Raw genomic sequence first — 26,152 nt, 5'->3', positions numbered from 1 at the left:
CCAAGAAGAAGAAATAGAACTGCAGAAGTAGTTAATTGGTAGAACACACGTACACAGAAATCTGGATAGGAAAACAAGCTTATTTACAATGAGAAAACACATTTTTTTTTTTTTACTTTAAGAAAAGAGCCGCGTCTTCGGCTGCGCTGGGAGCTCACTGCTGGGCGAGGCCCCCTCTCGCTGCCCAGGCTGCTCGCCTCGGTGGCGTCTCTCGCTGTGGCTCGTGGGCTCTAGAGTGTGGGCTCAGTCGCTTAGCTGCCCCTCGGCTTGTGGGATCTTCGGACCAGGGATCAAACCTGCGTCCCTTACGCTGGCAGGCGCGCTTCCCTGGTGGCTTACACGGTAAAGAATCTGCCTGCAATGCAGGAGACTCGGGTTTGATCCCTGGGTCAGGAAGGTCCCCTGGAGAAGGGCATGGCAATCTACTCCAGTATTCTTGCCTGGAAAATTCCCATGGACAGAGGAGCCTGGAGGGCTACAGTCTGTGAGGTCACAAGGGAGTCGGACACGACTGAGCGACTGACACTTTCAACACTTTTCTTAACCACTGGACCACCAGGGAAGTCCCCTTATATTTTTAATGCATCTGGAAACCCATCATCACTGGTAAGTTTCTGTGGTCAGTGCTGTGTGTTCATAAATTTACACTTTGGAATCCCGCCTCGCCCTTCCTCCAGTGTTTACATGGCTGGCAGATGTCTGGGGACCGTGGGCCTCCTTTCCGGCTCAGACTCTGTTTCCCGGTGCTGTGTTTGTGTCTGGAGGCAGCATCCTTTTGCTGGCTCACAGGCTATAATCCAGTTCTGGGTTGTTGGGTGGAGGGGGCAGCACTTAGTCCCAGGTGATGTCAGCACCCATGGGTTAATGAGTGGGAGAGAAAGGTGCTTGTTGGTGTTTGCAGCTGAGAAACTTGAACTCGGGCTTTGGCCTGGGAAGTCCGGTGCCATCTGGGCCTCAGGAGGGGCACGGTGCTAGACAAGCATGAGAGCTGCTCAACCCCAGGTGGATCTGTTTCAGACCTTGCAGGGCTTTTCTGTCTTGTTGCTCGTGGCCTGGAGAGAAGAGTGTTGATCCCTGACTCCTTCATGGGCATTATGCTTGGGAGTGGAGGCTGGCCATGTGTACCCCTGCGTGCAGTGCATTGTGGGAGAATCCGTGATGAACAAAGCAGGCGGTGATGCAGCTTGGGATGGGTGCCTGGTGTCAGTCCAGTGGGGAGAAGGCTAAATAAATAAAGCGGCAGAGCGAAATCTGAGCTCCAGGAGGGGTGACAGGTGCTGTCGGCGAAAAGCCCTGTGATTGTGCTTGGAAACTGGAGTAGCCGCTGAGTGAAGGGCCTCACCAGCGACACAGGACAGAGGGGTAGCGTCCATGTACCGGACTGTTTGCGAGGGACCTGCTGCTTTCCTGGTGGGTGAACAGTCTTCAATTACTTTATTGCTGATGACAGATTGGGAAGAGCTTCTGAGCTGGTCCTTGGTGATCAGCTCTGAGTCTTTTAGTGGACCTGCCAGGAGCTGAGTCCATAGTTGGCTTTGCAGACCTGCCTCCCCACCCTTTATCCCCATCCAACTCTCTTGGTCTACCTGGCCTTGCAAGCCTGTGTCAGCACTCTCTGGACCATCTGAGATTCAGCTTCATTGTAGAACAGTCCTGAATGTCATTCCACATATCAAGCTCTTACGTGAAGTTTGGATAGGGAAACTAAATTAGGAAATAACTTTGGGTCATATAGAAGCAATAACTATATATATATATATATAATGGTGAATCACTTAGAATACCCCTTCTCTGCATTCAGCGTTGTTGTTTAGTCGCTCAGTCATGTCCGACTCTCTTGCGACCTCATGGACTGTAGCCCACCAGACTCCTCTGGTCCATGAGATTTTCCAAGCAAGAATACTGGAGTGGGTTGCCATTTCCTCCTCCAGGGGATTTTTCCAACCCAGGATTGAACCTGCGTCTCCTGCATGAAGGGGATGACAGAGGATGAGATGGTTGGATGGCATCGCTGACTCAATGGGCATGAGTTTAAGCAAGCTCTGGGAGTTGGTGATGGACAGGGAAGCCTGGTGTGCTACAGTCCTTGGGGTCGCAAAGAGTCGGACACGACTGAGCGACTGAACTGAACTCATGCATTGGCAGGCAGGTTCTTTATGGCTGAGCCACCAGAAAGCTCCTCTCTGCATGCATACCTTAAAAAAAACTTTATGGGACCATTATGTATAGTTGATTTATAATGTGCCTTTTGTGCCTATTATTAGGCACATTTCCACGTCAACAGGTAATCCCACAACATGGAGTTTGTGTCAGAATCGATCTGCCTTTACATGAGCAGGTTTCTCAGTGGTGTTGATCCACAGACTGTACAGGCTTTGCTTTCCAAAGAGCAGAATTGCAGGATCAAAGGGTATTTACATTCTGAGGCTTTCAATATCTACTGAGAGGACTGCAGCTGTGAGAAATCATTTCTGATGGAGTCGGGATGGCCGGGATTAATCCCACAGGTGATCATGCCACTTGCTGTGAGCGCGTCAGCCCCGGTGACCCCAGGAAAGCACTGGCCCTGAGTCGCAGACTTCTCCAGACAGCAGGAGGATTCAGGTACCAAAGCGGGCTTCTTCATCACAGATCCTTGGGGTCCCTCAGGTTAAGGGGTTGCTCAAGACAGAGGGCAGCTTCCTGAGCTGATAGTCTGGTTGATGCCCTCTGGGAGGCTCCCTCCCCTTAGCCTCGGGTGATGTCCCATGCACTCATCCTGAGCTCAGAGGGGAGTGGGCCCTCCCCTGTGCCCGCCTGCACTGGGGCTCCCCAGAATCCTAGGACCACGCCCTCCTCCTGGTAAAACAGAACCATCGGTGACTGAGACAGTGGGAAGGCTTAGGAGGGGTGGAAAGACTTCACAAGGTCTGCAGTGTGCCTTTAGACCACAGTCTTGGTCGCTCAGCAGCGCCTGGCAGTCCTGTGAATGGTGCAGACATGACTCATCCCTGGTGTGGTGCGCTGACCTTCAGCTGACTTCAGGTGTGTGTGTGTTGGGGGTGGGGGGGCGGTGACTGCAGAATGCTGCAGGATGTTCTTGCTGGTTGTCTTGATGGTCTTAGTAAGAATGAATGTAATCCCAGACTAAAGCTGTGTGTTTTCCCTTCATTCACCAAAATGCTGACCTTTTAAGAGAACTAATTTTGATTTGAACATTTCTCAAATATATTTCATACTTCTTCACTTTAAAAACATTTGGCCATTTTGTGTTCACTTGACACATGGACCGTAATTCAAATAATTCTGTGTTGTTCGACAGTTCAGTGGTTTCCAGCACTTCCTCATGGAGCGCTGCATCCTCTTTGCCTGTGAGGGGACTCTGGACACTGCTTTGATTTGATACAAGTACCATCAGAAGGTTTCATTACAGCTCTGCAGTCTTTAGTGGTAACCCTTAATTATACCCTTGTCCTTGAGGTCTGTTTCTGTATTTTTTTCTTTTCTTGGCTGTTCCTTGAGGTTTATGGGATCTTAGTTCCCCCACCAGGGACTGAACCCAGCCTCACAGCAGTGAAAGTGTGGAGTTCTAACCGGTGGACCACCAGGGAATTCCTTGTTCTTGATTGTATGTATGTAAAGTGAGGAGTCTTTGTTTTCATTTTTTAAAACAATGTTTGTTTGTTAGCGCGTCCCCTTCGGCAGCCCGTCTCTAACACACTGTAGGCGGCAGAGTCTGTGTTTGTTGGTACCTGGCCCGGTACCTTAGATGAAGTGCTGAGTTTTGGGGAAATACCAGTCTCCTCTGGAACTGTTGGCAGTGGCTTCCCAGTCGGCCCTAGGTTGATCCTAAAGCTTGGTTTTCCTGGGCCAGTTGGGGTTCCAGGTGCAGTGTGGTTTAAAAGCTTGCTGCTGTTTCCATAGCAGCCAAAGCTTTATCCTGACCCCAGTGGCTTAAACTGGCAAATTGATGCTAGAAACATTTACAAGAAGAAGAAGGCAAAAAACCTCTCAGAGATTTTTAATTGGAAAACAAAAACCCTCCTACTCACCTGACGTGCAAATGAAGGAGAACAGGGTGAAGGTCAGAGGTGAGAAGTCAGGTGAACAGGTCTTTGTTTTCAGTAGAAGGTGAAAGTCATGGAAATATTTTCTCTGGGGACAGAGCAGTTTGTCCTTGTTTCAGGGTCATTTCCTCCGACAGGAGCGTTCTGAGTTTTCCTTCAAGTGTGGGTCTCAGTTTCCTTCAGCAGTGGGTGAAGACAGCTCCTGTTTGAGCATGTTCTCGGGCTCCATCCTAATGCCCTGCCCCCCCCCAGCTTTAGGAAGTTGGAGAGCATGTGGGGTTTTTTGGGGGGAGTGGAGGGCACTGGGTCTTTGTTGCTGTGCTCAGGTGTTCTCTAGTTGCGGCGAGCAGGGGCCACTCCTCGTTGCGGTGCACAAGTTTCTCTTGTTGCGGAGCACAAGCTCTAGGCACACAGACTTTGGTAGTTGCATCACATGGGCTCAGTAGTTCATGCTTTCGGGCTTACTTGCCCCGTGGCACGTGAAGTCTTCCCAGACCAGGGATTGAAGCCGTGTCCCCTACATCGGCAGGCGGGTTCTCACCCACTGTCCCACCAGGGAAGTCCAGATGGTATGTGCTTTGCTATGATTCAGTATTAAACATTTTTGCTGTCATATGAGCTGTCACTGGAGTTTGCCACGTTTGCGTCCATGTGCCCTTCTGCTTATTTGACCTGATGCTGTGCTTTTAGGGGGTCCAGAGCGACAGCTTCCCCAGGGTATGAGGGCAGGGGCAGCATGGAGCCCTGTTCGGCGGCGTGCGTGCTCTGTGTGGGGCTTGCAGGGGGCTCCCACACACCCTCATCAGAGCAGACCGGCCCCCCCCAGGTCATCCGGTGGAGGGGAGCTGAGCCTTCCGTGCTCCCCCTCATCCTGCTGTACCCTCTCTTCCCAAGAAATGACTTTTAGAAAGTAGTTCTTAAGTAGAGTGTGTTTTGAGAGTAAGTTGCAGTATGCCAGTTTACAGGAATTTAAAAAACCATCTCTAGGAGGGTGCGCTGCCTCCTGTCCTGAGGATGCACAAGAGGGGCTACATCCCCGCGTCCCTGCCGGGAGGGCTGTGAGCCAGCCTCCCAGAGGAGTGGGCAGCCTGGCCCAGGCTGGGTGCCCTTGATGGGGAGGTCCCGGGCATTGTCTGGGGAGGGACCAGGGTGCCTGCCGGGCCAGGGAGTCACAGAAGAGCCGTCCGGGAGAAGCGCACTGGAGTGCCTGGGCCGCAGCTCCTGCTGGTTGCTGGGATACTAATCCATTGAGAAACACTTTAATTAGACTGGCTTGTTACAGTGTAGCAATATTTTCATCCCCTCGCTCCCTGGGGCCCCTTTCCAGATTTCCTTTGATTCAGTCTCTGCATACTCAGAGTATTTGACACACGCAGTCACATGCCTCCTTACTCCCCCGCCCCCTCTCCCTGCACCAAGTTCCCAGCAAGCCGATCAGAAGGCGCGTCCAGCATGTGGTGTTCGGTGTCTGAAGTGCCCTCAGCCAGGTCTCGTGGCACGGAACACACACAGGCGAGTTTATGCAGTCACGGACCAGTCATTTCTACCTAGAGGGGCCTCGGGTTTTTGGGCCAGGTACCTGCGGTCAGAGGCTCCCAGCTGGAGCGAGCAGGCCTGCAGACCCTCGGGCCCTTCCCCAGAGCTGTGGCTCAGTGACGCAGGGGAGCCCTGCAGTCTGCATTTTCAAACGTGCTCCCATGGCCTTCCTGACTCACACGGATCCAGTGTGCCGGTCCATTTGGCTCCTGTAACAGGACACCACGTGGGGAAGTCCAAGACTCTCTGCTTTCCTGCCTTAGGGGGACAGAAACCGCTGGTCCTGGTACTGTTTCCATAGCTGTGCCTTTTCCAGCATGTCCTGTAGTTGGAATCTGGCAGTATGTAGCCATCTCAGATTGGCCTCTTTCATGGAATTAATGTGCATTTAAGGCTCCTCCATGGCTTTTCATGGTGTGATGGCTCATTTCTTTTTAGTGCTGGTTAATATTTCACTGATGTACCACAGATTGTTGATTCACCTGCTGAAGGACATCTGGGTTGTTTCCAAGTTTCCGCCATTGTGAATAAAGCTGCTATATAGCGTCCATGTGCAGGTTTTTTTATGGATAAGTTTTCAGCTCCTTTGGGCAAATACCAGGGAACACAATTGCTGGATTGCATGCTAAGAGTATGTTTAGTTTTGTAAGAAGCCACCAAACTGTCCTCCAAAGTGGCCATACCAGTCTGCGTTCCCACCAGCAGTGAATGAGGGTTCCTGTTGCTCCACATTGTTGTCTACATTTGGTGCTGTCGGTGCTCTGGGCCTGGACCGTTCTAACAGGCGTGGAGGGGTGTCTCACTGCTGTTTGAATTTGCGTTTCCCTGACGACAGGCGCTGGGTGTGGAGCATCTTCCCTGCACTCGTCTGCCACCTCTGTCTTCTCCGGTGAGCTCTGTCTGTCCGGGTCTTTGGCCCACCTTTATAACTGAGTTGTTCATTTCTTCACAGTCGGGTTTGTTTTGGATAGCATCCTTTATCACTGTGTCTTTTACAAGTATTTTCTCCCAGTCTGGGGCCTGCCTTCTTCTTCTCTTGATACGGCGTTGATTTTATGTTGGAAATCAATGGCATTTCTGAAATGCTTTGAAGGACGTAACTTTATAAACAAATTTTTACCAGAATGTTTTCCCCATTCATATCAGGGGTACTTTGACTTTGCTTGATTCCATTTCACACCTTTTTTACTCTTGGTCCAGCAGCTGGTCTTCTCTGGTATGCAGCTGTCTGCCCGGTTCTGCCGGCTTCGGCGTTGTCCTCGGTTAGTCACCTTTGCTCTGCTCGTCTGGAGGGGGAGGCCACAGTGGGCTGATTGGGGGTGGGGGGTGTGGCTGTGCTTTGGTTGGGTGGGTTATCTGAGGCTAATAGCTGACGATGCCTTATGAAAATGTTAGCATTTCCATTTCTGGGGTGTTTTTCGAGGGTAGACTTAGATGCCTGACTTAGATGGTGAATGTACAAATCAAACAGCCGTTGCCACAAACCAGACACCACAAAGCACGGGCTGCTCGTCCCGGTGCCTGGAACTCGGTGCACATGCATGTGCGTGGGGCCAAGACAGGAGCCAAGGCACCTGAACCCCCCTCCTGCCATTCTCCAGCATGTGTGGGTCCCTGACCTTCAAGGTCATATTCCCGTCGAATACTGTGACTTGCATAGACTCTTAATTGCCTGTCAAAAAATTATGCTTCAGTTAAATTTTTGATGACGTGAAGTTTACAGCCAGCTTTTCTACACGGCACATTGTAGGAAGTCACATGCTTTGGCACCAGGCACCCTGAAATTAGAAGCAGGACAATAGAGGAAGTTGTTGATTGGAACAACTGTACTTTCACTTGCCTCGGTGCATCTGCGAATCACAGCCAGGTCGTCATCAGGGAGGCTCCAGAGGGAGGCCTGACTTCAGAGTCGCTCCGGGCTCGGAAGAGCCTAGTGGAACAGGTCACAGCGGAAACCTCTCCACTCTTGCCAGCAAGTCAGGAGGGGGCTTTCGGGAGGCAGCAGCCTAGTCGTCCTGATTCCTTCCATGTGTTGTCACACTTTAGCTTGGGCCTTTTACATCAGGTGCTTCCGAAGAAAGCATTCTCACGGTTTTAGATGTTGTAATTAACAGTTCTAGCCTTTCTCGAAAACAGCTTCCGTAAAGAAAGCAATTTGCTTGCTGTGTGAGTACTTCGCAGCTCCTCACTACCAGAGTGTATCTGGCTTGGGGGTGTCCGATTGTCCCCTAAATGGAGTGACACCCTCCTTGCTCACGCCTTCCTTTTCTTCTCAAAGCCGCTCTCCTTCTGTCTTCTTGCAGAGCAGAGCCCCGGGGAGAAGGGGCCCTCGCAGTGGGTGGGGGGGGGGATGTCAGAGCCCAGGAAGGGGGCAGCGTGTGCCGCCTGGGTCCCTGCTCCGTGTCCTGTGCATAAATCGGACTGAGGGGATCCCAAGTCCAAGCCTCCATTGAGCTGGGGACTGGTGCATCTTGGTGCTGCTTAGACTTGCTGTCAGCCTGGTTATAGCTTCCTCCCCCCAGCCATTCTCACTCAGACAATTAGAGAACCAGGATATCAAGTTAAAATACAAAACCATGAGCCTTCACTGGATGGGAAAGGATCCACGTGGACTTGCCAGGGTGTTGGAAATATCAGAACTGATTGAGTGGTACCTTTTCACTGTGTGTGAGTTATACCCAAGGACGCGAGCGAGCCCTGGTACCCTTCACGTGCACAGTCAGCCACTGGGAAGGTATAAGCAAGGGAAAATCACGTCCGCAGTGGCCACAGAAAAGATGAAATCACTAGGAAGAAACTTCACAAGAAATGTGCAAAACCGGAGGAGGAACGTGTTGAAATTCTCCTGAAAGGCACTGGGTTTGGACTCGGGTATGTAGAGAGACAACCCTCAGGGTGGCGGTTCTCCTTCAGCTAATTTATAAAATCAGTGAAATCTCAGTAAAAATACTGACATTTCCCTCCAAGAGCTAGTCAAACTCTTAAAGGTCATTTGCTCATAGAGTTCTTGCAAATAAACATGCCAGAGTGAATCGAGATTCTGGGGGGAGAAACCGTGAGAGGGAAGGTGTGTCCTCAGCTCAGGGCCTGCTGGGGGCTCTGTGCCTACAGAGCCTTTGCTGGGCTGGGCAGATGGTCTCGCTGGATGGAAGGGACACAGACCCAGTGCAAACAAAGTCAGTGTTGGGGAGAGGAAGGCGGGATCTCCCGAGTGCTGGGGGTGGGCTCATAAATCATGCAGAAGCAACTGGATGGCCACTGGGAAGGTGGGACACGGCGAAAAGGAGGGGGCAGTTCTTCTGCCTTGAAGCCTGGGTCCTTTCTGCTGCCCCTCCGAAGGAGCAGCAGGGCCAGAACTGGAGGGTGGGTGAGCCCCCTGACAGGCCACAGCGCCAGCCCAGCCCAGCCAGGCCCCCTTCTGAGCAGACTGAGCACATGACCATGGTTGAAGTCTGGAAGTGCCCAGTCCCTGGGCTGCCAGGTTGGCCAGCAGATACCCCACGTGAGGCAGGCTCTGCTGACCAGTTAGGTGGCCGTGCCCGCCCCTGACCATGAGGGAGACGGCAGGTGGCTGGATCCTCTGCCTGGAAGAGTCCCGGGAGGGCAAGCGGCCACCACCATCACCACCACCACCACTAGGGGCTCAGCCCCCACAACTTTCTTTCCAGAGGCTGTGGCTGGGCCGTTCTTAGACATTTGGTGAGGACCCCAGGTGTGAGGAGGGACTCTGGTGTGGAGACTCGCTCTGCACTGCAGAGGGGGCGCGCCGGCACTGGCCTGGTGGTCTGGCGCCAGGCCCTTCGCTCCCCCACGCACGGCCTCGGCCTCCTGGGCTTCCTGGCCATCTCTAGCTGATTCTGCAGGCCCTTGGGCAGGTGCGGCCCTGGGCCTGGGGTTGGAGCCCACAGCCTGAACGTGACCGAGGCCAGGAGGCTGGCGGGGCTTCCTTCACTGCCCCTTGGTGGCTCTCACCTTCTATTGAAAATAAGTGCCAGGTAACGCCACCTCCTGTGGCCTGGGTGACTGACTGGGAGGGGACAGCTCACACCCCTTCCCACTTACAAACCTGACCCTAGACCCCTCCTCGGGGAACCACTGTCCTGAGCTCACCAGTGTCTCCTCTTCTGCTTTGGGCAGAGGCTGGCTTAAGAAAACAAAGGGGAAGGAAGTGTGGTTGAGTTTGTAAGTTCTGGGCTGGTTGACTGATTCACAATGCGATGAGGGTTTCAGCGCTTTTAAGAGCACTTTTCCTCTTGTTTAACAATAACCCTAGGAAACAGTCGCTCTGTGGGGCACCCTGGGGCTGCAGGATGTTGAACCCATCTCTGGACTCTTCCCCCGAAGCATGATACCAACCCCTGCCTCCAGTCATGAGAACCAGAAACATCTCCAGGCATCTCCCAGTGCCCCCAGGGCTGAGACTCACAGCCTTAAGATAATCCTAGTGCACTTAACTGCAGAGCCTTGTTGCCTCAGTGTTCGCTGTCGCTGAAATGACTCTTCACTCTCCGACACGCAGTTGTTGTTCACTTGCTGAGTCATGTCCAACTCTTTGCGACCCCATAGACTGCAGCACGCCAGGCCTCCGTCTCCTTCACTGTCTGCCAGAGAGCTTGCTCAAATTCATGCCCATTGAGTCGGTGATGCCATCTAACCATGTCATCCTCTGTCATCTCCTTCTCCTGCCCTCAGGATCAAAATCTTTTCCAGTGAGTTGGTTCTTCGCATCAGGTGGCCAAAGTGTTGGAGGGTCAGGATCATTCCTTCCAGTGAATAGTCAGGATTTGTTTCCTTTAGGATTGACTGGTAAGGGACTCTCAAGAGTCTTCTCCAGCACCACAGTTCGAAAGCATCAATTCTTCAGTGCTCAGCCTTCTTTATGGTCCAATTTTTAACATCTGTACATGACTACTGGGAAAACCATAGCTGACTAGATGGACCTTTGTCTGCAAAGTGATGTCTCTGCTTTTTAACACGCTGTCTAGGATTGTCATAACTTTTTTCCAAGGTGCAAGTGTCTTTTAATTTCATGGCTGCAGCACTGTCCACAGTGATTTTGGAGCCCAAGAAGATAAAATATTCCACTGTTTCCACTTTTTCCCCATTTATTTGTCATGAAGTGATGGGTCCAGATGCCATGATTTTCATTTTTTGAATGTTGAGTTTTAAGCCAGCTTTTTTACTCTCATCTTTCACTCTCATCAACAGGCTCTTTAGTTCCTCTTCGCTTTTTGCCATTAGAGTGGTATCATCTGCATATCTGAGGTTGTTGATACTTCCCCTGGTAATCTTAATTCCAGTTTGTGCGTTAACCAGCCCGGCATTTCTCATGATAGTGGCTCAGATGGTAAACAATCTGCCTGCCATGTAGGAGACCTGGGTTTGATCTTTGGATTGGGAAGATTCCCTGGAGAAGGGAATGGCTGCCCACTCCAGTATTCTTGCCTGGAGAATTCCATGGACAGAGGAGCCTGGCGGGCTGTAGTCCATGGGGTTACACGGAGTCAGACACAGCTGAACGACTTTCACTTTCAACTCACAGAGTTTGCTTTATTTCACCTGACTTTCAGGATATATACACAGTGGTACCAGGGTGAGGGGACAGAACTGATGGGTTTGAAGATTATAATTAAGTCCTTAGGGTCTCAGAGAAAACTGGTTACTGTCCTTCTTGGCAAGAGTTTGGCTGATCAGGGGTGGGATGAGAGAGTGCTGCTAAGGGTCCAGGCTGGGTTCTTTAATACTGTTCTGTTTACATTGTGTACATGAGAAAGTGTCATGATAACATGTTTTTAAAAAAAGATTGTAGGAAGGTGACAGTTTGGAAACACTGGTCTTAATCGAGATGATTGATTGTATGGTAGAGGACATTTGTAAGTTTGATAGCAGTCGCAGGTGAAGGCTGCAGTTGTGAACTTGTAGTGAAGTTGAAGGCATAAGAAGCAGATACATAGGTTGGATCCCTTGGACCCGTGCTTGCCCGAGAAGTTTTGGTGGAAGGAAAGAGAGCATGAGAAAGCCTCAGTTTGGTGGAAGAGTGAGGCAGGGGCTCTGAACCCCCAGGGTCAGCAGCTCAGCTTTGCCAGCAGCCGGGCCAGGGACCCCCTATCACCTCCAAGGCTCCCTGAGAAGGGGGCTCAGTGAAGACCACCCCTCAACTTCTGGTCATTTCTGGGGTGGAAAGTAGGAACTAGATGTCGGGTTAAGTGAATATTAAGAAGAAATATTTTTATTTAAAACAATTGAAATTTTTTGGTAAGATATCCACCCACCGACCTATCTTAATATAGTCTCTTGTTGTGTGATGTCAGGTCCCATCAGCTTGAACGGAGGCCCCTATCCAGACAGCAGGGATGTAAGCGCATCCTTGTCTGGCCTTCCATGGGGGAGAGGCGAGGGGGATGCTTCTAGGCAGGTTCTTGGCAGTCGGCACCTGCTCCTGGCGTGTGCGTCCAGGTGGAGACTGGGTCCCCGGTACCAGGGTGGGAACGCAGGACCAGGGCCCGGATTTTGCGCCCCCTGGAGTGCGCCTCGACGTGGTGGTCAGCGTCTGGCCCTAGGGCCCCAGCGCCCGTGGTTGGTCCCTGGCCTGGTCAAGGAGCAGAAACGGGGAGCTCCTTCCGTGCCCTTTTCTCTCTTACCGTCTCCCGATGTTGTCCCAGCTATATCCTCCCCCAGGATCGATTCCGTACTGGAAAACGTTGTTTCTCCGGGGACTGGTTTTGTTTTCTCCGCAGGTGACTCTGTCCTCTGCTCAGAGAACCAAGGGCCCCGGGCAGGCCCGGATGGCGGGTGGGGGTGGGTGGCCCCGGCCCATGTGACCGGCTCTCGCTCCCTTGCAGATTGCCCAGTCACTCGATGGGGCACGCCGGCGGCCTACCTCCGTGTGTCACCTGCCCGCCTCTCAGCAGCAAGGAACGGAGCTTCAGCACCTCTTCAGTAATGATGATGAAACTGGTATTAACTGAATGGCATTTATGGATTTTTAACTCTAATTCACAGTAAGCCAGAAAGCCATATGTTCAATCCAACCAAAAATCGTTCTGTTTTGCTGCATGTCTCACCCGATTGTGAGAAGTTTCAAGATACCTGTTTGTACAAAGAGGAATATAAGTGTTACTTGCCGGAGGAGCACAGCTGAAGCAGAAAGCGAAGACGTCTTAATTTATCCTTAAAGATATATGATAGAATTATTTATTTAGATAGAGTAAAGAGATATATATATATATTTTTGGTGGTGATGAAAATGGCTCCGCAGAATGCCGACGCAGAATCTATGCAAGTTCAGGAGCTCCCAGTGCCCCTGCTGGACCTGCAGAAGCCAGGGAGGACGGAGGCGGAGACACGGGACGAGACCGTCAGCGAGGGCTCCATCGACCGCATCCCCACGCGCCTGTGGGTGATGCACGGGGCCGTGATGTTCGGCAGGGAGTTCTGTTACGCCATGGAGACGGCGCTGGTCACGCCAGTCCTGTTACAGATCGGTAAGTGCCTGCACGTGGGTGCACACGGGCTGACCACGTCCCCGGTCTCCCCTCGTGGCAGCCTCCTCTGATGGGCTTTCCTCCTGTGTCAGCGGGCAGGGAGGGCGGGGGTGGTCCTCCAGACATTTACATGGGGTCAGAGGCCCTGGCCAGGTGGTACTGGGTGTCTGGGCGCATGTGACCTTCTGAAGCTCTGACCTGGCACATGCTTGCCTCCCAAGAGGTGCCACTTGCCGAGCCCTGGACCCACCCCCGCCCCCAGTGTGGCCACCAACTGCGTCATCCTGGCCGAGCCTGTGAGGCCCCCCCCCGCCCAGTGTGGCCACCAACCATGTCATCCTGGCCGAGCCCGTGAGAACCGCCCCCCCGCCAAGTGCTTTTTCGTAGAGTGAGATGAATCGCAGGTCAGGTACAGGGCAGGCACCTGCTCAGAACAAGGCCTCGCTGTAGAAAACTCTGAAGAATGCTGTTTTCTTTATTTTCATCTTGTTATTGGCTTAAATAGAAGTTTATTGTGGAAGTTAGGTGCCTGAATGATGGGTATTTCCAGAAATACTGAGATTCTCAGAGATACACTCTGAAAATACTGTCATCCCTTCCACATTACCGCAGGGAATGTCTCAGGCCCTAAAAAAACATGGTCAGAATATTTAATTTTTCTCATTGTCTAAGAAAGTCTTAAAATCGCTAAGCTCCCAACTTTGTAAGAGATCCAGGTAAGGAGCCAAACTATTCAGAAGCATGCTTCATTCTAGAATTGCACATGTGCGCTGTAAAATATTTTTAAACTCTTATTTATTTTGGCTATCCCAGGAATGTGTCTGTCTCTGAACACGATGGCGTGATTCTTGTTTAGAGCGCACGCTCAGGCCTGCCTGGCGCAGGTCGTGGGTGAAGCGGCGTCCCCTTCAGGGCTGTGGGCAGGGGCTGGTGCGGGTCCCAGCTCAGCAGTGCCATGCCGGCCCGCACCGTGTCATCAGCCACGTTACCGAAGGGGCAGGCTGGTCACTCTCTGCATTCGCGTCCCTGTGCTTCCGCCTGCTTTCCCTGTGACACCCCAGGTGTCTGTCTGTCACCTTTCACAACGTGAGGCTGGAGGAACGGCCCACGCCTGGACGAGTCGAGACCCTCTCCTGGGGAGCTGTGAACCGCGTGGGCCGTGCTCTGCCCTCCGTCCGCATGCTGGCCATCCCTGCATTCACTCTGCTCTGCCTCCTCCGTGCCCCCAGGTGCCAGGCCACTCGGGGCAGACAGAGCACCATGTCTGGCAGTCCCCACGTGGCTCGTTCTGGTGCTGGGAGCCGGCACGTGGCCAGCCCAGCAAGACCTGCCTTGCTGGGAGGAGAGCTGAGGTGAGACGCCGACCCCTGGAGGGCCTGGGAAGACCTCTCGGGTGGGGGGCAGCGGTGCAGGGAGAGGCTTGGAGACCACCTTTGTGGCCAGACCCCAGGAGGGCCGTGTGCGGTGGCACAGAACCTGACCAGGCATTTATTTCACACCTCTGATGTGCAGGGGTGTGGGTTCATGGTTGAGGTCATTACGAAAGCAGTGTGGCCAGACTCAGGTGGTCAGAGCCAGGTCCCATATTTAACTTCTATGATCTCTTACGGTTATGGCTCTGATTACTGAGAAGTAGGTTGGTAGCAGGAGTGGAGGTTTGGGAGCATTTCCTTGATGACAGGTCATGTGTATGATGGCCCAGCACCCTGGTGCTTACACAGCTCCTTGGCACTTTCACACTTTACAGGTTCTGCATCTGTTTCCACACAGCTTACATTTCACTGTGTGGTTCTGCATATATACATACTACACGAGACTTGCATCCATTTTAGATAATCCAGGGTAATGTATATTCTAATTTTTCTATATAATGCCTAGGTTATGCATTAATTATAGCTTCTGAAAGTTGCAAGTGTGTCTGTTCCATGTGACCATGCACCAGTGTTGATGAGAAGCAGGACCACTGTCATCATATTTACTGTGACAGGACGACCCAAAGGGAATGAAGGTGACCCTTGTCACTGACCCTAGACAGTGCACAGGAGGGAAGGACTCTGGCAGAAGCTGTTTCCGTGGGCTAAAGGAGCGGAGCTTAATGAGAGTTGTTCTGAGATGGGCTTAGATAGGCGCCAGACAATAAGGCCTGATCCTTTTCTCAAGGTTGTACTTGAATTTCACTCTTGGGACAATGCTCAGTTCAGTTCAGTTGTGTCCGACTCTTTGCGACCCCATGGACTGCAGCACGCCAGGCTTCCCTGTCCATCACCAACTCCCGGAGCTTGCTCAAACTTATGTCCATCAAGTCAGTGATGCTATCCAACCATCTCATCCTCTGTCATCCCCTTCTCCTCCTGCCTTTAACCTTTCCCAGCATCAGGGTCTTTTCCAGTGAGTCAGCTCTTCGCGTCAGGTGACCAAAGTACTGAGTTTCAGCTTCAACATCAGTCCTTCCAATGAAAACTCAGGACTGATTTCCTTTAGGATGGACTGGTTGGATCTCCTTGCAGTCCAAGGGACTCTCAAGAGTCTTCTCCAACACCACAGTTCAGAAGCATCAATTCTTCAGTGCTCAGCTTTTTTTATAGTCCAACTATCACATCTATACATGACTACTGGAAAAACCATAGATGGACCTAGAGGCAATGTAGTGGTCAGAATTTTCTAATTTGAGTCAGGGCTTCTTAAAGTGGTCTGTCACACCCAGAAATACAATGTTTATTATTGGATTTTGTATATTAATAATGATTAAATCTGAAACAGGGATTTCCCTGGTGATCCAATGGCTAAGACTCCAAGCTCCCAATGCAGGGGGCTGGGGTTTGATCCCTGGTCAGGGAACTAGATCTCGCATCCCTTAACTAGGAGTTCAGATGCTGCAACTAAAGATCTGGCATGCCACAATGAAAACTGAAGATCCTACATGCTGCAACTAAGACCCAGCGTTGCCAAATCCATCCATCCATATGTGTTTGTGTGTGTATGTATATGTGTATATGTGTGTGCATGTGTGTACATATATGTATATGTGTCCGTGCACGTGTATGTATACACATGTATGTGTGTGTATGTGTGCATGTGCATATGTGTGTGTATGCACGTGTGCATGTATGTGTGTGTGTGTGTGTAGCTGAAGCCATTGTCTCGGTGTGGACAGTGTGACCCACCTGACAGGTGTCTGCAGGTGTAAGCACCACCACAGTGCTTCCGCCGCCCCAGCAGCCTCCTGGTGGCCCTTCGCGTCAGTGCCCCTGCGTGGTGGGGGCCTGCCTCTGCCGTGATGATGCCCTGTCTGAAGTTTGTATGAGCAGAATCACGCAGCGGGTGGCCTGGTCTCTGCCATGCTTCGGCGGCCCATCCTGCTGCACTAGGTGGTCCACTGGTCGCCCCCCGCCCCTCCCCCTGTTCATTCACCAGCTCATGGACGTCTGGATCGCTTCTATCTGGGGGCTGTTCTAAATAAAACTGCTCTGAGCCTCACCTACGAGTCTTTGTGTGGACTTGTGTTTCATTTCCCATGAGTAGAGACCTAAGAGTGCAGCATTTACTTTACAAGAAGAGACCATTCCAACCATTCCCCACGTCCTTGAGAACACTTGCATTTCTCTGATGAATAGCGACGTTAAGCGACTATTCTTGTGCCTCTTGTGGACTTGTGTTTCATTTCCCGTGAGTAGAGACCAAGGAGTGCAGGTTTACTTTACAAGAAGAGACCATTCCAACCATTCCCCACGTCCTTGAGAACACTTGCATTTCTCTGACAAATACTGATGTTAAGCGACTATTCTTGTGCCTATTGGGCAATAGTGTGTCTTAGGTGGAGTGCGTGCTCAGATTTTTTTGCTGATATTTCAATCAGGTGGTTTGTCTCATTAATAAGTTGCAAGGGTTCTTTATTAAAAAGCCCTTTATCAGATATGTCTGCCCTTGGGCATCCAGTTCTGTCCAGGGGTGATCAACTTGCTCATCACTTGTGTGGCGAGTCCATCACTGGGCTGGGCTCTTGTGGCCAGCCTGTGCATGTCCTCCCCACCTGGGAGGCTTCGAGGAGGCACTGAAGTGTGGTCTTCCCATCATTGTTCTGCATGATCTCCCCCGTCCCCCCGCCCCTACCCCCCGGGCCCAGGGCAGTTTCAGATGCTCACCTAGTGCCCCGGGCTCAGGGGAGGCTCAGTGAGTATTTGTGGGAGGAAAGAATGAGTGACACAGCTTAGATGCCCAACCTGTCCATGTGCCTTTGTGAAAGCCCAGACTCCTGGTTTCCTGCCTTCTAGAGTTGGTCCCTGATGGCCTGATCCCACCCAGGGTCTTGGGGCCTCCAGACCCATTGATGCATGTGACACAGAAGGCCCATGGGATTCCCCAGGGAGCCACTCGGTGTCCACCCCAACAGAGCCACATGCATTGCCTCTCATTCACGTCACACGCGTTTGCCCTGTGAATGACTGGGCCTGTCTCTGGTGGAGATGCGGGCACAGGTAAATGCTGTGGACGCAGCGCTGGTCACCCTGCCGCCGGCAGGTCTTCTTTCTGGTGACAACATGAGGAAGCAGAGGCTGGGAGGGCTGGTGCACCTGCCTTGGGGGAGCCCACCAGGGGCACATGGGCTGTGTTTAAAGCTTGAAGCATCTGGCCCGAGTTCAGCTTCAGCATCCCGGCCTTTCTGGTTTGGTCCGATGGCCATCCATGAACAGAGCTCGTTGCTCCATCTGCTGGGGGCTGTGTTCCGCTGAGATCCCTAGCCCTCTGCCTGGCCCCTCACCTGACATCGCAAGTCTGCTGCGTTGAGGACCTGGGGAACCACAGCTGGAAGACGGAGTGCCCTCCCCACCTCGGCTGTGGCCTGAGCTTACACATGGGCCCAGGAGGTCGACTCTGACCTCAATACTGACCCCATCTGTCAGTCCTCAAGGTACCTTGTCGCCCCACTGCCCCAAGGGCAGGTGCAGGCTGAGGGCCGCCCAGGCTGCAGGAACCTGGGACGAGGTGGTGGTTTCTAAGCCAGGCAAGTGCTCCTCAAGCTCCACGCCTGCCCAGCATGGCCGCCGGCCTGCAGGAGGAGCTGATTCCAGAGATACCTGCAATTATGGAGAGAGTTATTCCAGCCAAATAGAAAATACAGATTCTAGAAAAGCCACTGCCCTTCGGCATGCCACAAAATTACCATGTCGGTCCTCGATGGGTGGCCGCGGGTTGGGACGCCCGCCACTGGGGACTACCGTGCAGTGAGGGTGTGGGGGACCTGCCCAGAAGCAGGTCTGACAGGTGGAGGGAGCCTGCTGGCAGGGAGGTGAGCTCCAGCCCCCTCTGAGGGGGCCCGCACCCAAGCTGTCAGGAGCTTGGTGGTCAGAACTCAGACCCCATGGTGCTTCCTTCACTCCGGTCCACCTCCCCAAGGAAGGACTCGGGTTCTCAGTGGAAAGATAACCACTCCTGCTATGATCTGGAAGGCAGCTGGGCCTGGCCTATTGCATTCCTGGGTGTGGGGAACTAAAGAATTGTAGTTCCAGTACTTACTTTGGTTTGTTTCTTAAATTCGGTTTGTCACATGAGCTGGATTGTTGATAGTCCTAGTTGTCATTCTCAGCTGTGCGTTTTTGTTTTTCTTTCACACGAACTCGAGTCTTGGGGCTTTGGTGTTTGGTGACAAGTTGTCTCCTGTGATCCTCAGCTAGTTGCACGTGTGTTGACCAATAGCCTTGGCAGGGCTTGTCTGGTTCCAGCTCTGGGGTGATGGAGCCTTTATGTTTTCATATCTTTCTGTGAAGGGGGTTAGGGGACAGGGTCTCTGCCCACCCCCTCCTCACTCCTCTCTCTGATCCTGGACCTGCTGACACTAGTGGCTGCTTGGCCACCTGCCCTGTGGGGGGTGTAATAGGAAGTCAAATGACCACGCTCTTTTCGTAAAGAGGTGAATAATTTTGGAAAGTGCCGTTTAAATCGCAGCACTGTGAGCCATCTATGTGTGTTTGCTGGCCCTGGTGTCCAAGGTGCCCCCGCCATCGAGGACACCGCAGCGCTCGTCCACGGGGGCCCCGACGCAGGAAGGCCTTGCCTGGCTGGGCCGGGACCTGTGGCGAGGGCTTCTGACTCCATGTGAGCACCTCTTTCTGCTGGTCTGTCTCTAGACCAGCAGCAGAGCCGTCCCTTGACTCTGCAAGGGCAGCACCGAGTCAGCAGGCCTTGCGGACAGTGGCAGGGGGCAGGTGGGTGTGGCCGGGACAGCCGCCCCTCCTGGTCCCACTGAGCGGGCCGCAGAGAGGGCAGAAGGGCGGTGCGGGCGGGTGGCGCCCACCCCTTCGGGAAGGTGCGGAGGCAGCAGCCCTGAGACCACAGCTCCGCGAGCTGGAAGAACGTGCCGCAGGCCTGGGGCAGCCACAGGTTCTCCGTCCGCCTCTGCAGGGAAGGGGCCTTTAAAAACTGGTCCTCTGCTTTGTTGGACCCAAAGCACTTTTCACCAGGTTCGGGATTCAGAGGTCAGGGAAGTGAGACTTCCGTCCGTCTCCTGTCCTCAGCACCTGCTTCTGTCCCTGGAGGAGCAGGTTCCACGAGCCTCCTCCTGGACTTCTCCCGCATGTGTGACCTGAGACACGCCGTCCCCACCAGCAGCAGAGCGCGTCCCAGACAGACGAGAGCCCAGGTCCAGGTCGGAGCAGAAAGCCCGTCGGTCTCTCCAGGCTCCTGCTGCATCGTCCTGGTGGGCCCGCCCACCTTGGCTCCGACCTTGGGGCTGGCCCAGGTGCCTTCAGCATCTCCATCACCCCTCTCACCTGTCTGAGAGGCTGCATCTCTTATACCTTAGATCCCCACACCGTTAGTCAAACATCTCAGCTTTTGGAGGGGACCTTTAAAGATACGAACATTCTTAGGCTTCAGGCTCAAAGTGAAGTCGCTCAGTTGTGTCTGACTCTTTGTGACCCCATGGACTGTAGCCTATCAGGGTCCTCCATCCATGGAATTTTCCAGGCAAGAGTATTGGAATGGGTTGCCATTTCCTTCTCCAGGGGATCTTTCCTACCAGGGATCGAACCCGGGTCTCCCCTATTACAGGCACACGCTTTACCATCTGAGCCACCTGGGAAGCCAAGGAGGGAGGAGTAGCAGCAAAAATTGTTGCTTTGTTAGTGCCAAGTGGGGCTCTGGTGAGTAAGACCCACACGCTTGCAGGCAAACAGGGTAAGAATGTGACATGCAGTGGGCAGGGGGCCCATGGGCCCCGCTAGGAGTAGCAGCATCCGTGCCTGCTTCCTGCAGGGCCGGTGGTCTGGGGGCTGAGGAGAGGCTGCCCAGGAACTTCTGCAGACCAACTCCTGGTGCGAGCCTGGCACTGCAGGTAGGTGCCCGTGTTTGCATGCCCTGTGTGTGTGTGTATATGTGTGCATGCATGTATATGTGTGCACACGTGGACAATGTGTGCGTGTATTGTGTGTGCGCTTGTATATGGTGCACATGTGTGTAATGTGTGCATGTGTTGTGTGTGCATGCAGGTGTTAGTGTGTGTGTGCACTCACGTGCTTCTGATGAGCCTGGCCTCAGAGTCAGGGTCAAGTGGGAACCAGGGGTCGGTCACCTGTCAGAGGAGAGTCTGGGAATAGCCTGTCCAGAGCCAGAGCGGACCCCCATGAAGCTCCGGAGCCCTTCTGGACTGACGCGGTCTGGTCCCAGGCAGCTTTCCCCTTGGGAAGGAGACATCTCCCCCCCACCCCCACTGTTTTCTTCTTGGTTCCGGAAATACCCTTGAAGGAAAAGGAAAGTCCTAGAAGGGTGTCCTGTGGCCTCTCAGCTGACAGATGCCGGTTTCTCTCCTGATGGAAGTTGTGGGGGGCGGTGCACTGTGCTGTCCCGGAGTGACCAAGTGCTATGTACATTTATTTATGGGGAAGCTTAGGTTTAATCTTGTCTGTCTCATTCAGGAGGGGCGAAACTTTGTTCATTTCGTATATGTCTGTTTTTTTTTTAAAAAAGCAGTCTTCCCACTTTCAGTCCTAACTTAATGTGAATCAGAATTCCTAGGATGTGATGTGTCAGAACTGGAGCCTCACCTTTTCTTCCTGTGGGAAAAACCTACCCTTTAGCAGCCGGCTTTAAAGAAAGCATGTGAGCCTGAAGTGCCGCAAGTGCTAGTCACTTTCCTCTGCTCCCTGGATTTGCAGAGCAAAGCGGACATTGAGGCCAGCGCTGGCGGAGCTGAGTGGGGCCGTGACCTGGCGGCCACGCTGAGTCACCCGCCCCCGTCTGCACCCCCACACCCATAATCCAGCCCCCCGCCCACCCCCCAGGAACTCACTGCCTGTCTGTAAAGCTGTGTGCCTTCTGGTGCCACCGACTAAGGCGAGCGCTTGCCATCCATCGGGCAGCGCCCGGGAACACACACGTCTTTGGTGAGAATTGAGCGCTGTGGTCTCGTGCTGTATCCAAAGTGAGGAGTGTGCCCGCGTGTGCACCGGCATGCTGCATGGGCTTGAGAGGAGACGTGCCTCGGAGCACACGCACATGCCCTGCACCCTTCTCGAGCGAACGTGGATGTTGCCCACAGGTCATGAGGCACCTTTAGCGTGAGGCCTCCAACGTGGCCCTCCCAGCAGCTGCTTTCCACGCCTAGTGCTTCCCCAGCTCAGACGCGCTTCTGGGAATTCCCTTTGTCTACAGTGACCCCCGGGCCTTCTGCAGGGGCACTCCTGGTTCTGTCCAAGAGCTGGCACCCCGCTGCCCTCGGTCTCTGTGCCACCCAGTTCCTGAGGCGCCCCTGTCCGGTTCTTGCGGGTCACCTGGCACTCTGCACAAAGCTGCGTCACTTAAGGGCTATTTCAGAGAATCGGGCCGCCGCGTCCCCGAAAGAGGGACGGCTGAAGGAGGCCGGGAAGAGGGCCAAGCGGGGGACGCTGGAGTGGTGGTTCTGGGCCCCGCCGGGGGGCACACCCCGCCCAGCCCATGTCACTACCTTGCCTCCCAAGACGATGCCCACAGGCCCTCCAGCCCCTGGCGGGAGGCTTTCACGCTGGCGGCCAGCACAGGAGACGGCATGAGGACCTTGGCCGTCCCCATGGGCAGAGGGCCCTATGCCCGTCCGCAGCCCGCCGCCCTTCAGTGCGCGGGCGCCCCCCACCCCCCATGCGGGACTTCGGTCCTGGGCCGAGGGCAGCCCAGAGCACGTGAGCTTAGATTCTGCTTTGGTGCTTCCGTTGTTCTTCAGCAGCGACAACCCCAGCAGGCTTGGCCATCCTCCTCCGGGTGGGGGAGCGGGTCTTTGTGTTGCTTCTGATCTGACAGTTGTTTTCGCATCTGTGGAAGCTGATGCTGTGCAGGCCTAGAGAATGTTATCGGAGCTGCTCTCAAGATGGGTTTCCCCGGCACCCGCCCGCCCTGTCTGGGCTTATTCTTGGTCTGCAGGCCCAGAGGGCAGGGTCCCCCGGTGTTCGGGGAGGGGTCCCCAGGCTGCCCCGGGTTGGGACGCAGACCCAGGCAGAGAGCCCTGGGCTCCAGGCCCTCTCCCACCCCCACCCCAGAGCACCATCAGGGGAGGGGCGGGTGTGCCCGCCAGGCTTGGGGCGCCAAGGAGGACGGTAAACGGATGAGATGGGCCTTCACCGGCATCTGTGCCGGTGAAACAGTCCAGACACAGGAGGACGAGCGCTGTGTGATTGCACCTCCGCTCAGGACCCAGGAGGAGGACGTGGGGGCTGAGCACGGGGCCCGGGGGGCTTTAACAGGATGAAGTTTCAGTTTCACAGGTGAAGGTCTTGTGGGGACAGCAGGGGACATGTCCCTGAAGTCACTGAACCAGAAACCTCAAAGCGGTTAGACAGGCAACTTTTACACGGTGGATATTTTATCCCCGCTTTTTAAATGTGGGAAAAAATTGGACTGGCCATTCTCTCTGACTGAAAACTGGATTTCCTGCTGACGAGAGACTGAGGAAGCCTGAAGGGTGACACATGGCCCGGGCTGGGAGGTGGCAGAGGGCCCATGCTCACCCGCGGAGGAGAGTTCCAGACACACACGTGTGTCCGTGCCTGGGGGCCCTGACGTGACAGCCACCTGGGCCGAGGGACCCTTGCGGTCCCCTCAAAGCCCAAGCAGCATGCTGGAAGGACAGGCAGGTGTCCGTCAGAATCTCCTGGAGTTCGATGAAATAATTGAAGAACTGTCATGCAGGACTGTTTTGTTTGGATTGGGAAGTCTGGATTTCCTTGTGTTTCAGATCATTGTATTTTAGAGACAATGCAATGTCAGCCGCAGTCGTTTTTCCCAAGGAATTCCACGCCTGTTTTTCTTTCATCAAACGCTTATTGAGCACCTACCTGCCAGGTGCCGGGCGTCGTGCCAGATGCCTGGGCGGGGTGAGCAGCCAAGGCTCCTGCTTCGCTGGGGCCGGGGGCTGAGCACGTGGGGGTCCCTGTCGGGTGACAGGCTCCGCGCTCCAGGGACTGAAGGGTCGCAGGTTAGGGGAGGCCTGGAGGGAGGTCACCGGTTCCGCACACCAGCTCTGACACTGTGCCGCGTTGCGCTCACGGGGCCTGGGGTCAAGGTTGTGATTTATGGTTTGGAGAAGGAAGGGCAGTCAGAATACAGGCCACTGCCCTCTCCATTGAAGGCGAGCGTGGGGGCGCTGGAAACGGGACAGGAGGCGAGAGCCGGGCACAGACAGGAGGGGGCGGGGCGGCGGCCCTGGGCCTCCTGGTCGCCAGGTGCCCAGGGGTCAGTGAGTGAAGGTGAGTCGCTGCCACATTCCAGCCTGCGGCGTGGCAGGGAGAGGCACAGAGGGAAGTGTGGCCTGCCAGGGGAGCCGTGACTCAGTCTGAATGGCACAAGCTTGGTGCCAAGTCCTGTGCGGGAAGCTCTGGCTCCTTGTTGGCCAGATCACAGCAGGCCTTAGATGCCACTCCAAGGAGGTGATTTCCAGAGAAATCTGAGTGATTCTGTCCTTTGCCAGTATTGCACACGTGAGCCTTAGTAAAGCATGAATGGACCAATTATGTTGCGTTAGGTAAGTAATCTTAGAGACAATTTAAAAGGTATGGGAGGACGTGCAGATACCTGTAGGTTACCTGCAGATGTCTGCATCAGGGACTTGAGCACCTGTGAAAATGCTCAGGGAGGGTCCTGGGGCCAGCCTTCTGTGGACACTGAGGGGTGAGCGTGCACTTGGCTGAAAGGACAGACGATGCTGTCACTTATTCCTGCAGAAAGGGGTCATGTCACTTTGTAACGAAAGCCAGAAAGAAGTCAAATAAACTTTAGCAGGGCATTACAAGTACGTGTTGGACTGATGAGGAACCAGGTAGTACAGAGCTGGGGTTCAGGGTGATCTGTCCTCTGCGTGGTCCCTTCTCGCGGGAGCCCAGCCCACAGGCCTCCTGCTGCTCGTCAAGGCAGAGCTCTCCAGGGAATCACTCTAAATGTTTAGTGTTTCTCTTAAACCTGCAACGAGATTATAATCACAGGAGTTTTTTAAATGGTAAATTTTGGAACAAACGCTCTCTTGCTATTAAAAGCAGTCAGTGTAGAGTGTGTCCACCAGCAAGACATGTCCCAGATGGTGGTAATTTTGTCATTAAAAAGCCAACTATTTAAATCCCATGCAAAATGCATACATGTATAAATGATGGGAATGGTGTGAGGATAGGGTTTGTCTTCGGGTGCAGTGTAGGTCGTTTTCCCCCGTTTAAATGGAGAGAGCACGTGAGTGTATCTTAAAGCTTGTAAGCTTCAAGGGAAACATCACAGAAAGAAACTTGAAGGAACTGCCAGTCCTTGTGAGGACTTGGGAATGGTTGTGTTAGAAGTACTTTATCTGCAAACCTGGAAAAGCGCTTCACACCCAGGAGGTGTAGCTCACGCTGCAAAACTGGGCGAAAACTGAAAGCCTGAGCCCCGCTCCGAGGCCGTTGAGGGCTGGACGCCTGCCTGCTGGGCTGTTGACCACGACTGGAAGACCCCTGCCCTGGGCAGTAGAGATGGAGGCAGCTGGCACAGGCTCGGCTCAGGGTGGCGGGGGAGGCGGCACCGATTCTAACAAGTGTCGGGCTTTATCAGTTTCAACCAAGTTAAGTGTCCTCAGATTCCCTCTAGATGTTCACACGTGTCCCTTTCCCTGTCGTTTATTACTGGCACGGTGAGCGGGTGTCGCTGCCTGCTCTAATCGATGCCGGGGCATCTCCGTGCGGGCCCCGAGCTCTGCCTTGGCCGAGACCCCGACCCTGAGCACCTCCCTTCCCGCCGCCCCTGGGGCTCTGCTGCCCAGAGCGCTCCACCGCAGGTCCAGCTGGAGCCCTGGGTCCCCACGTCCTCCCCGCAGTCTCAGACTGTGAGTGCGTCCTCCTCTCCTTCACCTTCGTCGTGCTAGAGTGTGACTGAAAAGCGGGAGTTAACCAGAGCCAGACGGGAAACGCAGCCCGTGTAGACGCAGCTGCCGCCTGGCTGGGGAGCGCTTCCCCAGGCGCCCGCCCCTGTAATCGGACACTCGTGGTGGATGCACGGGGCCTCACGTGCAGCTCATGCATTTTAATCGTTTCACTGAAATGAAGAGCAGGGTAGACGTCTCACGCTGTGGATTTCTCCACGTGGGGCGGGTGGCCAGTGGTGCGGCCAGTGTGGGTCAGGCCCAGCCTCGCCTCTGGGTCTGGTGAGCAGAGTGCTGGGGCGCAGGTCACTGGCATCGCTGGAGTGAGCCCCCACCTGCAGGGGCCCCGTAGCCCCTGTCCTCAGGGAGAGCCGGCCAACACGAAGGGAGCACACTCCCTTCAACCCCAAGCTCCAAGGTCAGCGTGCAGGGCGGCCACTGCAGGCCAGGAAGAAGGCTCAGCATGGAGCCTGGTGTGGGGGCCGGTCCGGGCCACCGCCTTCCCCTGTCACGGCTCTGGGCCCTGCCACGCTGCAGGCAGAGCATGGTGAGACCGTGCCGGAGGCAAGCAGTCTAGGACCAGGGTCGGACAGAGCGGTACGCTGCCTGACCACCAGGGCGGGCGGCGTGGAGAGAGGCGAGGCTGGGCACAGAAGCTCGGTGTCAAACAGGCCATGAGTGAGGCTCCCAGGCTGCCCCAGGGACCTGGCCCTCTCCTCTCAGCCCTGGACGGGGCTGCTCTGCGC

The 26,152-nt window shown here is 54.1% G+C and overlaps 1 protein-coding gene across 2 annotated transcripts in view; it reads left to right on the top strand.

The window, feature by feature from the left end:
• The window catches only part of SLC45A4 (solute carrier family 45 member 4), a 65,922-nt gene that overhangs the window by 22,345 nt on the left and 17,425 nt on the right, over positions 1 to 26,152 (top strand). For both annotated transcript variants that reach the window (XM_043483346.1, XM_043483348.1), the window contains exon 3: positions 12,425 to 13,066. In XM_043483346.1, the coding sequence (XP_043339281.1) occupies positions 12,823 to 13,066 (244 nt within the window). In that variant the 5' untranslated portion in view covers positions 12,425 to 12,822. The remainder of the gene's footprint in view (positions 1 to 12,424; positions 13,067 to 26,152) is intronic.

The sequence above is a fragment of the Cervus canadensis genome, chromosome 12 (genome assembly GCF_019320065.1).
Source record: "Cervus canadensis isolate Bull #8, Minnesota chromosome 12, ASM1932006v1, whole genome shotgun sequence".
In the NCBI taxonomy this organism is placed as follows: Eukaryota; Metazoa; Chordata; class Mammalia; order Artiodactyla; family Cervidae; genus Cervus; species Cervus canadensis.
The sequence above is the reverse complement of the archived record's forward strand: the minus strand, read 5'-3'. Positions and strand labels throughout refer to the sequence as shown.